This window comes from Choloepus didactylus, chromosome 7, assembly GCF_015220235.1.
Source record: "Choloepus didactylus isolate mChoDid1 chromosome 7, mChoDid1.pri, whole genome shotgun sequence".
NCBI classification, from domain to species: Eukaryota; Metazoa; Chordata; class Mammalia; order Pilosa; family Megalonychidae; genus Choloepus; species Choloepus didactylus.
Genome location: NC_051313.1, coordinates 109407881 through 109425115, shown reverse-complemented (window position 1 = coordinate 109425115; position 17235 = coordinate 109407881). Strand labels below are relative to the sequence as shown.

At 37.8% G+C, this 17235-nt stretch overlaps 1 protein-coding gene across 1 annotated transcript in view; it reads right to left on the bottom strand.

Moving 5' to 3' along the window:
• The window catches only part of MRPS10 (mitochondrial ribosomal protein S10), a 37441-nt gene that overhangs the window by 1915 nt on the left and 18291 nt on the right, over positions 1-17235 (bottom strand). Inside the window, exons 2-5 of the mRNA XM_037844548.1 lie at positions 5589-5653; positions 5425-5497; positions 3222-3358; positions 2132-2240 (exon numbers count right to left, since the gene is read on the bottom strand). Of these exons, the coding sequence (XP_037700476.1) occupies positions 2132-2240; positions 3222-3358; positions 5425-5497; positions 5589-5653 (384 nt within the window). The remainder of the gene's footprint in view (positions 1-2131; positions 2241-3221; positions 3359-5424; positions 5498-5588; positions 5654-17235) is intronic.

Sequence of the window (17235 nt, the reverse complement as noted above, 5' to 3'; positions counted from 1 at the left end):
ACCCTGATTAAGAAAAAAAAAGAAGGAAAAGTGTAGCTCTTCTGGTTGAAGTGGATAGAGGGGAAGGGAGCATGGCTCTGGAGTCCCCTTCCTCCAACTGCAGGTACTTTACGGCCAGAGCTCCACAGAACACATTTCATCAAAGCAGACCATTTCATCAAAGCAGAATATTTATAAGAGTTTCAAAAAACTTAATACAAAATAAACCAAAAGACAAGATAATAAGATACAGTTAGTAAAAAGACTTCCTGTGTGCTCCATGGTGAGATGTTTCTGTCAGACATGGATGGATCAAGAGTTTTTCTTTTTCATTTAACGGTAGTAGAGTGTTTCCCACACAAAAGATGCACAAGTGCTTGCTTTAATAACATTTACTATATGACAGAAGTATTTTAAGTGCTTTAGGTATTTATCTTATTTAATCTTCACATTAACTATTTTATTAAAATGCAATTTTACTGAAATATATTCACACACCATACAATCATCCAAAGTGTACATTCACAGTATCATCATATAGTTGTGCATTCATCACAATTTTTTGAATTTTCATTACTCTGAAAAATAAAACTAAAAATGAGAAAATAAAAGTAAAAAAGAACACCCCCCAAACATCTCATACTCCTTTCTCCTCACTATTATTTACCTTTTGCTCCCCTTTTTCCTACTCATCTGTCCACACACTGGATAAAGGGAGTGTGAGCTACAAGGTTTCCACAATCACACAGTCACACCATATAAGCTATATATAGTTATACAATAGTCTTCAAGAATCAAGGATATTGGATTGCAGTTCAACAGTTTCAGGTACTGCCTTCTAGCTATTCTAAATACACTAAAAACCAAAAAGGGATATCTACATAATGCATAAGAATAACCTCCAGAATGACCTCTTGACTCCTTTTGAGATCTCCCAGCCACTGAAACTTTATTTTGCTTAATTCCTCTTTCCTCTTTCAGTCAAGAAGGCTTTTTCAATCCCACGATGCTGGGTCCAGGCTCATCCCCGGGAGTCATGTCCCATGTTGCCAGGAAGATTTACACCCCTGGAAGTCATGTCCCATGCAGGGGGGAGGGCAGTGAGTTTACCTGCTGAGGCTCACATTAACGTTATAAGATAGGAACTAATATTATTCCCATTTATAGATGAAGGAACTGAGGCACAGATGGTCACTGGCAGCACTTGGGTGTTGGCAATCTGACTCTAGAACCCGTGCTCTCCTCAACCACAAGCCTAGGCTTAACCTGGTGGGTGAATGGATAAATAATAAGCAGGTAAATTAAAACCTTAATGCTGCCCATGATTAATGTGAAAAATCCAGGTAGCATACAAAAAGAATTACTGTAACTGTGTGAAAACTTAATTAGAATTTTAAAAATACAAGCAAAATCATTTTATAATGCTATCTTGTATAAAAATTAGTTGGCATAATCTGCAATACTAAGTTAAAAGATGAACTACTCTAAAGGATGGTGTGGTAGTTTGAAGCTGTATATACCCCAGAAAAACATGTTCTTAAATTTAACCCACTCCTCTGCCTGTGAACCCACTGTATATAGGAGCTTTTGTTGAGTTTACGTCAGTTAAGGTGTGGCTCATTTCAATCAGGATGCATCTTAATGCTATTTCTGGAGTCCTTTATAAGTGGAATGAAATTCAAACAGAGAGAGAAGGTCACAAAAGCTGAAATCAATGAAACCTGGAAGAGAATGGAGACACCACCATGTGTGTTGCCATGTGACAAGAACCAAGAATCACCAGCAGCCAGGCCCAGAACACCACAGTCCTTGGGGAGAAAGCATCGCCTTGATGATGCCTTGATTTGGACTTTCTTTTAACCTCAAAACCATAAGCAAATAAATCCTCATTGTTTAACCCAACCCATTTCATGGTATTTGCTTTAAGTAGCCTAGGAAACCAAAATAGATGGCTTTATCCAAGTTTTAATTTCCTATATGCCACTTCATAAGCACAAAAAACACATTTACCTTCTCTACAACTAATAGGCACGCAATTAACTGAAAGGAAATCAACCTAGTCAACATTAAAGGAAAGTTATGATATGCTAGTGCAAAATATGGAGCATTTCAAAAACACTAAAACGGTATCTCATGTCTAAAATAAACTCACCTCAAAACATCTGTAAAGTGTTCTCATTTCATACTGAACTCTGTGCTTCTTGAAAATATGCACTGATTTGAGAAGAGTAAATCGCTCTATTTTCCTTGGAGGTTCGTGTCTGAAAATTAATGGGCAAAACAGTATACTTAGCTAAAGGATGTTAAAACCTGAGTCACTGATATCAAAGCATGATTCTACAGTTTTGCAGGGCAGGCTCACACTCAATTATAGGTATTAACTACAGTTTACAGAGTTCCATTTGTCAAATGTATGATAATAACTGCTGTCATAAAGCTGAGGCCAAAGTAAACACGGCAGGCCACACTGGGAATATTCTTCCACAGTACCAAACTCAAGCACTGGCAAGCACATGCCCATTGCTTTTACACTTGTTAAGTCCCTGACTGACAATATTTGAACTGTGAGGAGGAGCATCAGTGTGCTGGACATAGTTGTAATGTCTGCTCTCTGTGCACTGTTTTAGGAAAATCTACAGATACATCAATAATCACAAAACTATACAGTCTGTTTTGGGAAATGTGTAGGTTCCTTCCGTTTGTTAGAAGGCAAGAATGGCAAAGTCTCAAATGGGCTTTGCTCAGCATCAGAAGGAACACATGACAAGACAAAGGAGGAGGCTCCACTTGACCCTGCAATGACTCAAAGGACACATGAAGCTCGCCTGCTCACACATGGAATTCCTAGGTGAGTGTAATTCTCAGGGCAGACTTAAAATACTGGGTATAGTAGCCAAAGATCAGCAAATCCAAAGGGCCTAAAGGACTGCTTGTTCACCTAAACTATCTTCCTGCCCCATGGAGATCCCAGACATGAGGGTTTCTTGGGTTTCGTCAAGTCTGTGTAATCTCTAGAGAAAGGATTTCCTTCGTTTTCCTTGTTCACTCATTTTAATTTTTATGAATTCTAGTAGATGAGAGGGATTAACTCTTCTTAGGATAATATACAACAAACCTAAATTCTGTTCATCTTGAGTTTCTATCCCATTTTAAGAACTCAAACCTAATGGGGATCAGCACCATTTCCTGGCTGATCATATTACAACAACTAATAGGTCAAATTAGGAAAAGGCCATACTTACACTTTAATAGAGATACCAAGTTCTTTAGCAGCAAGCATGACAAAATATTCATAACTGTCCAATACTGCCTTATCATGGCCTTTTACTAAAACTGACAGGCGCTTATATAATGTGTCTGGTTCATCAGAAACGGTTATCTACAATTTTAAAATCAAAAAGAAAAGTTTTAGTCACGGTTCCTCTAATACTTATAACTAATAAATTTAATATATTACATTCAATTGAACAACCTGAGTTTACTAATCAGAGGACAGAAAAAAGCTGAGCAACATCTTAACACTATTAGCTTAACTATCTAGATACAATCGCATTCAGATCTGCACAATGACCCTCAGAATCTATTAAAATACTGTTTGAATCAAAAGGGCTTTCAAAGCAACCTACAAAATCACTAATGGAACTTTCAAACTTAATAGTGATTGAGCCCCAAATATACAATAAGAAAACACAGGCTAAAGTGCTTATAATTGTAAAACACTTTAATATTGCTATTCATACTATTTTTTATTAGGTTTTATTCCTGTATGTCTTCCCTGCCCAGATGTACAAATTACTCATTTCTAATTAAAATGTTATGATACTGACTGTGCATATAACTTCTATCTCTTCTATCCTAATACCAGACCTTAGAAATAATGGGCTTGATATTTCTGACTTCCTTCCAAGAGGTGAATTACCTTCAGTTTATTCAATTAAGCCAGTAATTTTTATTACTAATCCAATGATTCAGGGTTAAGTTACTTCATTCCTGAAAGGAAATCTATTTACTAACCAGGAAATTAGCCATTTACTACCAAATACCCAAAACAGTGTTGCTGGAAGAAAAGAATATACTGATATCATATGTCAGAAGTTGGGGGTTGGGAAAATGGGGAATCAGCCCTAAGATGTGTTCTGTTTGGTCCCCAAAGAATTTTAAAGATAACTCTGAATTTGTTACAAATATTAAAAATCAGGAGGTGTCACATAAAATTTGGATTGTCAGTTAAGCTTGGAAAATGTAGAAGACTTGGTATACTAGTTCCAATTTTTCACATGCAACAAGTGGCAGCTGCTTAGTTTATAAAGGGCATAGCCAGCTACTGTGCCCACCCTGCCACCGTTCCTTACAGGCCTGGCCCCTGCAGGTACCTGAGTTAAAGATCTGGGTTTATAGGTACAGTCATGGAAATATAACCAATATCCACTAAGTGAAAAAAATGAAACAGCAGTACATTATGTATGATTCCATTTTGCTTAAAAAAAATAACGTGTGCACGTGCATAAATATATGATTATGTGCTGACAAAATCTGGAAGGATTCCTACTGAGCTGTTAAAGATGGTTATCTCTGAGGACTGGAATTGGAAGGTAGGAATTTTAATTTCATACAGCTCTATAGTATGAAATTTTAACAGACTTTTTCATTTGTTATGATTTTTGGGGGTAGCTTTTTTTAATGCAATTTTATTGAGATATATTCACATGCCATACAATCATCCAAAGTATACAATCAATTGTTCACAGCATCACCATATAGTTGTGCATTCATCATCACAATCAATTTTTGAACATTTTTATTATTCCAAAAACTAAAACTAAAAATAAGAATAAAAATAAAAGTAAAAAAAGAACACCCGAAACATCCCATACCTCTCCTTCGCATTTGTTAGTTTTTAAAACTTCATATAACACAAAAACTGGGTTGATGGAATCATGGCTTCTACCCAAAAGGAATCAAGGTTACCACAGCTGTTTGTGGATTTCTATTTGTGCCAATGCTCTTTCTCACAGTAAACAATAAAGCACTGTCCTTCTCCAGGCCCAGGCCCGACATCATAAAATGAAAAAAAAAAAAAGACCTGAAGGGCTACAAGAAAAAGATTTTTCCATAACATAATGTAATATCAAGTATTCTGTATCATTAATTATGATAAATCAAGCACTCTTTACACTATGCTGTGCTATGAGCAGCATATTCTCATTCCCACAGTTACTTGTGGTAAATTATTTATTTATTTAGAACTTACCTTGATAGCTTCAAAATTAACATGAGCACACATGCACATGAGTGAGACACATTACTCAGGTATACTGTGCATTTACCAGTATTCCAGAAAAAAAGTTTTATTCTTAAAGTGTTTGGGAAACAACCCCAAATAAAATAATGAGGAAAACTTATTGCTAATGTAGCCTCTTAAACCAAGAAATAGGGAGTACATACCACAGGCTTAGTCAAATCCTTGGGAACATCAATGTGTAGGTTTGAAAACTGTACCCACTTCATATTGGTGCTGCTATATGTGGGGAAAAAAAATGAGAAACTAAGTAAAATAGTGCAAAAGCCCACTGTGTTGTTTAGTTTAGCATATCCAATTGTATACTTACAGGAGAAAGCCACCATTTTTGGCTATACAGCTCTCAGAACTCTTTACAGGAAAATTCCCTGAACCCTTTAAAAAAAAAAAGGGGAAGGGGACACGTGTTAGAATTTAATCCCCAAACCATTCGTAATTTCCACTAAAGACCAAAAGATACATGATGCTTCAAATAAAGGGATATCTGATTATTCCAGATGAAGATATTGGTCCAACTAAAATGACCAAATTAGATTTCATTAAAAAAAAAAAAAAAAAAGATAATGGTAGAGTTGATAATTGAAAAGCATTATCAAATTACTAGAGATGGAGGCGGGGCAAGATGGCAGACTGGTGAGCTGTATGTTTTAGTTACTCCTCCAGGAAAGTAGGTAGAAAGCCAGGAACTGCGTGGACTGGACACCACAGAGCAATCTGACTTTGGGCATACTTCATACAACATTCATGAAAACGTGGAACTGCTGAGATCAGCGAAATCTGTAAGTTTTTGCGGCCAGGGGACCCGCGCCCCTCCCTGCCAGGCTCAGTCCCGGGGGAGGAGGGGCTGTCAGCTCCGGGAAGGAGAAGGGAGAACTGCAGTGGCAGCCCTTATCGGAAACTCATTCTACTGAGCCAAACTCCAACCATAGATAGACTGAGACCAGACACCACAGAATCTGAGAGCAGCCAGCCCAGCAGAGAGGAGACAGGCATAGAAAAAAAACAACACGAAAAACTCCAAAATAAAAGCGGAGGATTTTTGGAGTTCTGGTGAACATAGAAAGGGGAAGGGCCCTAAGGCGCATATGCAAATCCTGAAGAAAAGCTGATCTCTCTGCCCTGTGGACCTTTCCTTAATGGCCCTGGTTGCTTTGTCTCTTAGCATTTCAATAACCCATTAGATCTCTGAGGAGGCCCCCTTTTTTTTTTTTGTTTTGTTTTTGTTTTTTTTCTTTTAATCCTTTTTTCTTTTTCTAAAACAATTACTCTAAGAAGCCCAATACAGAAACCTTCAAAGACTTGCTATTTGGGCAGGTCAAGTCAAGAGCAGAACTAGGAGAGCTCTGAGACAAAACGCAATAATCCAGTGGCTGAGAAAATTCACTAAACACCACAACTTCCCAAGAAAAGGGGGGTGTCCGCTCACAGCCATCATCCTGGTGGACAGGAAACACTCCTGCCCATCGCCAGCCCCATAGCCCAGAGCTGCCCCAGACAACCCAGTGTGATGGAAGTGCTTCAAATAACAGGCACATACCACAAAACTGGGCGAGGACATTAGCCTTCCCTGCAACCTCAGCTGACTGTCCCAGAGTTGGGAAGGTAGAGCAGTGTGAATTAACAAAGCCCCATTCAGCCATCATTTCAGCAGACTGGGAGCCTCCCTACACAGCCCAGCAGCCCAGAACTGCCCTGGGGGGACGGCACTCACCTGTGACATAGCACAGTCATCCCTCAACAGAGGACCTGGGGTGCACGGCCTGGAAGAGGGGCTCACTTGCAAGTCTCAGGAGCCATACGCCAATACCAAGGACTTGTGGGTCAGTGGCAGAGACAAACTGTGGCAGGACTGAACTGAAGGATTAGACTATTGCAGCAGCTTTAAAACTCTAGGATCACCAGGGAGATTTGATTGTTAGAGCCACCCCCCCCCCTACCTGACTGCCCAGAAACACGCCCCATATACAGGGCAGGCAACACCAACTACACACGCAAGCTTGGTACACCAATTGGACCCCACAAGACTCACTCCCCCACTCACCAAAAAGGCTAAGCAGGGGAGAACTGGCTGGTGGAGAACAGGTGGCTTGTGGACACCACCTGCTGGTTAGTTAGAGAAAGTGTACTCCACGAAGCTGTAGATCTGATAAATTAGAGATAAGGACTTCAATTGGTCTACAAATCCTAAAAGAACCCTATCAAGTTCAGCAAATGCCAAGAGGCCAAAAACAACAGAAAATTATAAAGCATATGAAAAAACCAGACGATATGGATAACCCAGGCCCAAGCACCCAAATCAAAAGACCAGAAGAGACACAGCACCTAGAGCAGCTACTCAAAGAACTAAAGATGAACAATGAGACCATAGTACGGGAGATAAAGGAAATCAAGAAGACCCTAGAAGAGCATAAAGAAGACATTGCAAGACTAAATAAAAAAATGGATGATCTTATGGAAATTAAAGAAACTGTTGACCAAATTAAAAAGATTCTGGACACTCATAGTACAAGACTAGAGGAAGTTGAACAACGAATCAGTGACCTCGAAGATGACAGAATGGAAAATGAAAGCATAAAAGAAAGAATGGGGAAAAAAATTGAAAAAATCGAAATGGACCTCAGGGATATGATAGATAATATGAAATGTCCAAATATAAGACTCATTGGTGTCCCAGAAGGGGAAGAAAAGGGTAAAGGTCTAGGAAGAGTATTCAAAGAAATTGTTGGGGAAAACTTCCCAAATCTTCTAAACAACATAAATACACAAATCATAAATGCTCAGCGAACTCCAAATAGAATAAATCTAAATAAACCCACTCCGAGACATATACTGATCACACTATCAAACACAGAAGAGAAGGAGCAAGTTCTGAAAGCAGCAAGAGAAAAGCAATTCACCACAAACAAAGGAAACAGCATAAGACTAAGTAGTGACTACTCAGCAGCCACCATGGAGGCAAGAAGGCAGTGGCACGATATATTTAAAATTCTGAGTGAGAAAAATTTCCAGCCAAGAATACTTTATCCAGCAAAGCTCTCCTTCAAATTTGAGGGAGAGCTTAAATTTTTCACAGACAAACAAATGCTGAGAGAATTTGCTAACAAGAGACCTGCCCTACTGGAGATACTCAAGGGAGCCCTACAGACAGAGAAACAAAGAAAGGACAGAGAGACTTGGAGAAAGGTTCAGTACTAAAGAGATTCGGTATGGGTACAATAAAGGATATTAATAGACAGAGGGGAAAAATATGACAAACATAAACCAAAGGATAAGATGGCCGATTCAAGAAATGCCTTCACGGTTATAACGTTGAATGTAAATGGATTAAACTCCCCAATTAAAAGATATAGATTCACAGAATGGATCAAAAAAAATGAACCATCAATATGTTGCATACAAGAGACTCATCTTAGACACAGGGACACAAAGAAATTGAAAGTGAAAGGATGGAAAAAAATATTTCATGCAAGCTACAGCCAAAAGAAAGCAGGTGTAGCAATATTAATCTCAGACAAAATAGACTTCAAATGCAGGGATGTTTTGAGAGACAAAGAAGACCACTACGTACTAATAAAAGGGGCAATTCAGCAAGAAGAAATAACAATCGTAAATGTCTATGCACCCAACCAAGGTGCCACAAAATACATGAGAGAAACATTGGCAAAACTAAAGGAAGCAATTGATGTTTCCACAATAATTGTGGGAGACTTCAACACATCACTCTCTCCTATAGATAGATCAACCAGACAGAAGACCAATAAGGAAATTGAAAACCTAAACAATCTGATAAATGAATTAGATTTAACAGACATCTACAGGACATTACATCCCAAATCAACAGGATACACATACTTTTCTAGTGCTCACGGAACTTTCTCCAGAATAGATCATATGCTGGGACATAAAACAAGCCTCAATAAATTTAAAAAGATTGAAATTATTCAAAGCACATTCTCTGACCACAATGGAATACAATTAGAAGTCAATAACCATCAGAGACTTAGAAAATTCACAAATACCTGGAGGTTAAACAACACACTCCTAAACAATCAGTGGGTTAAAGAAGAAATAGCAAGAGAAATTGCTAAATATATAGAGACGAATGAAAATGAGAACACAACATACCAGAACCTATGGGATGCAGCAAAAGCAGTGCTAAGGGGGAAATTTATAGCACTAAACGCATATATTAAAAAGGAAGAAAGAGCCAAAATCAAAGAACTAATGGATCAACTGAAGAAGCTAGAAAATGAACAGCAAACCAATCCTAAACCAAGTAGAAGAAAAGAAATAACAAGGATTAAAGCAGAAATAAATGACATAGAGAACAAAAAAACAATAGAGAGGATAAATATCACCAAAAGTTGGTTCTTTGAGAAGATCAACAAGATTGACAAGCCGCTAGCTAGACTGACAAAATTAAAAAGAGAGAAGACCCATATAAACAAAATAATGAATGAAAAAGGTGACATAACTGCAGATCCTGAAGAAATTAAAAAAATTATAAGAGGATACTATGAACAACTGTATGGCAACAAACTGGATAATGTAGAGGAAATGGACAATTTCCTGGAAACATATGAACAACCTAGACTGACCAGAGAAGAAATAGAAGACCTCAACCAACCCATCACAAGCAAAGAGATCCAATCAGTCATCAAAAATCTTCCCACAAATAAATGCCCAGGGCCAGATGGCTTCACAGGGGAATTCTACCAAACTTTCCAGAAAGAACTGACACCAATCTTACTCAAATTCTTTCAAAACATTGACGAAAATGGAACACTACCTAACTCATTTTATGAAGCTAACATCAATCTAATACCAAAACCAGGCAAAGATGCTACAAAAAAGGAAAACTACCGGCCAATCTCCCTAATGAATATAGATGCAAAAATCCTCAACAAAATACTTGCAAATCGAATCCAAAGACACATTAAAAAAATCATACACCATGACCAAGTGGGGTTTACTCCAGGCATGCAAGGATGGTTCAACATAAGAAAATCAATCAATGTATTACAACACATTAACAAGTCAAAAGGGAAAAATCAATTGATCATCTCAATAGATGCTGAAAAAGCATTTGACAAAATCCAACATCCCTTTTTGATAAAAACACTCCAAAAGGTAGGAATTGAAGGAAACTTCCTCAACATGATAAAGAGCATATATGAAAAACCCACAGCCAGCATAGTACTCAATGGTGAGAGACTGAAAGCCTTCCCTCTAAGATCAGGAACAAGACGAGGATGCCCGCTATCACCACTGTTATTCAACATTGTGCTGGAAGTGCTAGCCAGGGCAATTCGGCAAGACAAAGAAATAAAAGGCATCCAAATTGGAAAAGAAGAAGTAAAACTGTCATTGTTTGCAGATGATATGATCTTATATCTAGAAAACCCTGAGAAATCGACGATACAGCTACTAGAGCTAATAAACAAATTTAGCAAAGTAGCGGGATACAAGGTTAATGCACATAAGTTAGTAATGTTTCTGTATGCTAGAAATGAACAAACTGAAGAGACACTCAAGAAAAAGATACCATTTTCAATAGCAACTAAAAAAATCAAGTACCTAGGAATAAACTTAACCAAAGATGTAAAAGACCTATACAAAGAAAACTACATAACTCTACTAAAAGAAATAGAAGGGGACCTTAAAAGATGGAAAAATATTCCATGTTCATGGATAGGAAGACTAAATGTCATTAAGATGTCAATTCTACCCAAACTCATCTACAGATTCAATGCAATCCCAATCAAAATTCCAACAACCTACTTTGCAGACTTGGAAAAGCTAGTTATCAAATTTATTTGGAAAGGGAAGATGCCTCGAATTGCTAAAGACACTCTAAAAAAGAAAAACGAAGTGGGAGGACTTACACTCCCTGACTTTGAAGCTTATTATAAAGCCACAGTTGCCAAAACAGCATGGTACTGGCACAAAGATAGACATATAGATCAATGGAATCGAATTGAGAATTCGGAGACAGACCCTCAGATCTATGGCCGACTGATGTTTTTTTTTTTTTTTTTTTTTTTAATCATCATTTTATTGAGATATATTCACATACCACGCAGTCATACAAAACAAATTGTACTTTCGATTGTTTACAGTACCATTACATAGTTGTACATTCATCACCTAAATCAATCCCTGACACCTTCATTAGCACACACACAAAAATAACAAGAATAATAATTAGAGTGAAAAAGAGCAATTGAAGTAAAAAAGAACACTAGGTACCTTTGTCTGTTTGTTTGCTTCCCCTACTTTTCTACACATCGATCCATAAACTAGACAAAGTGGAGTTTGGTCCTTATGGCATTCCCAATCCCACTGTCACCCCTCATAAGCTACATTTTTATACAACTGTCTTCGAGATTCATGGGTTCTGGGTTGTAGTTTAATAGTTTCAGGTATCCACCACCAGCTACCCCAATTCTTTAGAACCTAAAAAAGGTTGTCTAAAGTGTGCGTAAGAGTGCCCACCAGAGTGATCTCTCGGCTCGTTTTGGAATCTCTCTGCCACTGAAGCTTATTTCATTTCCTTTCACATCCCCCTTTTGGTCAAGATGATGTTCTCCATCCCACGATGCCGGGTCCACATTCCTCCCCGGGAGTCATATTCCACGTTGCCAGGGAGATTCACTTCCCTGGGTGTCTGATCCCACGTAGGGGGGAGGGCAGTGATTTCACCTTTCAAGTTGGCTTAGCCAGAGAGAGAGGGCCACATCTGAGCAACAAAGAGGCACTCAGGAGGAGACTCTTAGGCACAAATACAGGGAGGCCTAGCCTCTCCTTTGCAGCAACCGTCTTCCCAAGGGTAAAACTTATGGTAGAGGGCTCAACCCATCAAACCACCAGTCCCCTATGTCTGTGGTCATGTTAGCAACCATGGAGGTGGGGTAGGCGAATACCCCTGCATTCTCCACAGGCTCCTCAAGGGGGGCACTACATCTTTTTTTTTTTTTTTTTCCTTGTTTGTCTTTTTTATTTATTTTTTTTTTTTTTAACTTTCCCTTCTTTTTTGAAATCAACTGTATGAAAAAAAAAGTTAAAAAGAAAACAAACATACAATAAAAGAACATTTCAAAGAGACCATAGCAAGGGAGTAAGAAAAAGACAACTAACCTAAGATAACTGCTTAACTTCCAACATGTTCCTACTTTACCCCAAGAAAGTTACATACTATAGCAACATTTCAGTGAACTTGTTCCTACTACATCCATCAGAAATTAACAGACCATAGTCATTTCTGGGCATCCCCAGAACGTTAAATAGCTTATCTGTTCTTCTTGGATTATTGTTCCCCCTTCCTTAATTGCTCTCTACTGCTAGTTCCCCTACATTCTACATTATAAACCATTTGTTTTACATTTTTCAAAGTTCACATTAGTGGTAGCATATAATATTTCTCTTTTTGTGCCTGGCTTATTTCGCTCAGCATTATGTCTTCAAGGTTCATCCATGTTGTCATATGTTTCACCAGATCGTTCCTTCTTACTGCCGCGTAGTATTCCATCGTGTGTATATACCACATTTTATTTATCCACTCATCTGTTGATGGACATTTGGGTTGTTTCCATCTCTTGGCAATTGTGAATAATGCTGCTATGAACATTGGCATGCAGATATCTGTTCGTGTCACTGCTTTCCGATCTTCCGGGTATATCCCGAGAAGTGCAATCGCTGGATCGAATGGTAGCTCTATCTCTAGTTTTCTAAGGAACTGCCAGACTGACTTCCAGAGTGGCTGAACCATTATACAGTCCCACCAACAATGAATAAGAGTTCCAATTTCTCCACATCCCCTCCAGCATTTGTAGTTTCCTGTTTGTTTAATGGCAGCCATTCTAACCGGTGTTAGATGGTATCTCATTGTGGTCTTAATTTGCATCTCTCTAATAGCTAGTGAAGCTGAACATTTTTTCATGTGTTTCTTGGCCATTTGTATTTCCTCTTCAGAGAACTGTCTTTTCATATCTTTTGCCCATTTTATAATTGGGCTGTCTGTACTATTGTCATTGAGTTGTAGGATTTCCTTGTATATGCAAGGTATCAGTCTTTTGTCAGATACATGGTTTCCAAAAATTTTTTCCCATTGAGTTGGCTGCCTCTTTACCTTTTTGAGAAATTCCTTTGAGGTGCAGAAACTTCTAAGCTTGAGGAGTTCCCATTTATCTATTTTCTCTTTTGTTGCTTGTGCTTTGGGTGTAAAGTCTAGGAAGTGGCCTCCTAATACAAGGTCTTGAAGATGTTTTCCTACATTATCTTCTAGGAGTTTAATGGTACTTTCTTTTATATTGAGATCTTTGGTCCATTTTGAGTTAATTTTTGTGTAGGGGGTGAGGTAGGGGTCCTCTTTCATTCTTTTGGATATGGATATCCAACTCTCCCAGCCCCATTTGTTGAAAAGACCATTATGGCTCAGTTCGGTGACTTTGGGGGCCTTATCAAAGATCAGTCGGCCATAGATCTGAGGGTCTATCTCTGAATTCTCAATTCGATTCCATTGATCTATATGTCTATCTTTGTGCCAGTACCATGCTGTTTTGGCAACTGTGGCTTTATAATAAGCTTCAAAGTCAGGGAGTGTAAGTCCTCCCACTTCGTTTTTCTTTTTTAAAGTGTCTTTAGCAATTCGAGGCATCTTCCCTTTCCAAATAAATTTGATAACTAGCTTTTCCAAGTCTGCAAAGTAGGTTGTTGGAATTTTGATTGGGATTGCATTGAATCTGTAGATGAGTTTGGGTAGAATTGACATCTTAATGACATTTAGCCTTCCTATCCATGAACATGGAATATTTTTCCATCTTTTAAGGTCCCCTTCTATTTCTTTTAGTAGAGTTATGTAGTTTTCTTTGTATAGGTCTTTTACATCTTTGGTTAAGTTTATTCCTAGGTACTTGATTTTTTTAGTTGCTATTGAAAATGGTATCTTTTTCTTGAGTGTCTCTTCAGTTTGTTCATTTCTAGCATATAGAAACATTACTGACTTATGTGCATTAATCTTGTATCCCCCTACTTTGCTAAATTTGTTTATTAGCTCTAGTAGGTGTATCGTTGATTTCTCAGGGTTTTCTAGATATAAGATCATATCATCTGCAAACAATGACAGTTTTACTTCTTCTTTTCCAATTTGGATGCCTTTTATTTCTTTGTCTTGCCGGATTGCCCTGGCTAGCACTTCCAGCACAATGTTGAATAACAGTGGTGACAGCGGGCATCCTTGTCTTGTTCCTGATCTTAGAGGGAAGGCTTTCAGTCTCTCACCATTGAGTACTATGCTGGCTGTGGGTTTTTCATATATGCTCTTTATCATGTTGAGGAAGTTTCCTTCAATTCCTACCTTTTGAAGTGTTTTTATCAAAAACGGATGTTGGATTTTGTCAAATGCTTTTTCAGCATCTATTGAGATGATCAATTGATTTTTCCCTTTCGAGTTTTTAATGTGTTGTAATACATTGATTGTTTTTCTTATGTTGAACCATCCTTGCATGCCTGGAATGAACCCCACTTGGTCATGGTGTATGATTTTTTTGATGTGTCTTTGGATTCGATTTGCAAGTATTTTGTTGAGGATTTTTGCATCTATATTCATTAGGGAGATTGGCCGGTAGTTTTCCTTTTTTGTAGCATCTTTGCCTGGTTTTGGTATTAGATTGATGTTAGCTTCATAAAATGAGTTAGGTAGTGTTCCATTTTTTTCAATGTTTTGAAAGAGTTTGAGTAAGATTGGTGTCAGTTCTTTCTGGAAAGTTTGGTATAATTCCCCTGTGAAGCCATCTGGCCCTGGGCATTTATTTGTGGGAAGATTTTTGATGACTGATTGGATCTCTTTGCTTGTGATGGGTTGGTTGAGGTCTTCTATTTCTTCTCTGGTCAGTCTAGGTTGTTCATATGTTTCCAGGAAATTGACCATTTCTTCTACATTATCCAGTTTGTTGCCATACAGTTGTTCATAATATCCTCTTATAATTTTTTTAATTTCTTCAGGATCTGCAGTTATGTCACCTTTTTCATTCATTATTTTGTTTATATGGGTCTTCTCTCTTTTTGATTTTGTCAGTCTAGCTAGGGGCTTGTCAATCTTGTTGATCTTCTCAAAGAACCAACTTTTGGTGATATTTATCCTTTCTATTGTTTTTTTGTTCTCTATGTCATTTATTTCTGCTTTAATCCTTGTTATTTCTTTTCTTGTACTTGGTTTAGGATTGGTTTGCTGTTCATTTTCTAGCTTCTTCAGTTGATCCATTAGTTCTTTGATTTTGGCTCTTTCTTCCTTTTTAATATATGCGTTTAGTGCTATAAATTTCCCCCTTAGCACTGCTTTTGCTGCATCCCATAGGTTTTGGTATGTTGTGTTCTCATTTTCATTCGTCTCTATATATTTAGCAATTTCTCTTGCTATTTCTTCTTTAACCCACTGATTGTTTAGGAGTGTGTTGTTTAACCTCCAGGTATTTGTGAATTTTCTAAGTCTCTGATGGTTATTGACTTCTAATTGTATTCCATTGTGGTCAGAGAATGTGCTTTGAATAATTTCAATCTTTTTAAATTTATTGAGGCTTGTTTTATGTCCCAGCATATGATCTATTCTGGAGAAAGTTCCGTGAGCACTAGAAAAGTATGTGTATCCTGTTGATTTGGGATGTAATGTCCTGTAGATGTCTGTTAAATCTAATTCATTTATCAGATTGTTTAGGTTTTCAATTTCCTTATTGGTCTTCTGTCTGGTTGATCTATCTATAGGAGAGAGTGATGTGTTGAAGTCTCCCACAATTATTGTGGAAACATCAATTGCTTCCTTTAGTTTTGCCAATGTTTCTCTCATGTATTTTGTGGCACCTTGATTGGGTGCATAGACATTTACGATTGTTATTTCTTCTTGCTGAATTGCCCCTTTTATTAGTATGTAGTGGCCTTCTTTGTCTCTCAAAACATCCCTGCATTTGAAGTCTATTTTATCTGAGATTAATATTGCTACACCTGCTTTCTTTTGGCTGTAGCTTGCATGAAATATTTGTTTCCATCCTTTCACTTTCAGTTTCTTTGTGTCCCTGTGTCTAAGATGAGTCTCTTGTATGCAACATATTGATGGTTCATTTTTTTTGATCCATTCTGCGAATCTATATCTTTTAATTGGGGAGTTTAATCCATTTACATTCAACGTTAAAACCGTGAAGGCATTTCTTGAATCGGCCATCTTATCCTTTGGATTATGTTTGCCATATTTTTCCCTCTCTCTATTAATATCCTTTATTGTACCCATACCGAATCTCTTTAGTACTGAACCTTTCTCCAAGTCTCTCTGTCCTGTCTTTGTTTCTCTGTCTGTAGGGCTCCCTTTAGTATCTCCAGTAGGGCAGGTCTCTTGTTAGCAAATTCTCTCAGCATTTCTTTGTCTGTGAAAAATTTAAGCTCTCCCTCAAATTTGAAGGAGAGCTTTGCTGGATAGAGTATTCTTGGCTGGAAATTCCTCTCACTCAGAATTTTAAATATATCGTGCCACTGCCTTCTCGCCTCCATGGTGGCTGCTGAGTAGTCACTACTTAGTCTTATGCTGTTTCCTTTGTATGTGGTGAATTGCTTTTCTCTTGCTGCTTTCAGAACTTGCTCCTTCTCTTCTATGTTTGACAGTGTGATCAGTATATGTCTCGGAGTGGGTTTTTTTGGATTTATTCTATTTGGAGTTCGCTGAGCATTTATGATTTGTGTATTTATGTTGTTTAGAAGATTTGGGAAGTTTTCCCCAACAATTTCTTTGAATACTCTTCCTAGACCTTTACCCTTTTCTTCCCCTTCTGGGACACCAATGAGTCTTATATTTGGACGTTTCATATTATCTATCATATCCCTGAGGTCCATTTCGAGTTTTTCAATTTTTTTCCCCATTCTTTCTTTTATGTTTTCATTTTCCATTCTGTCATCTTCCAGGTCACTGATTCGTT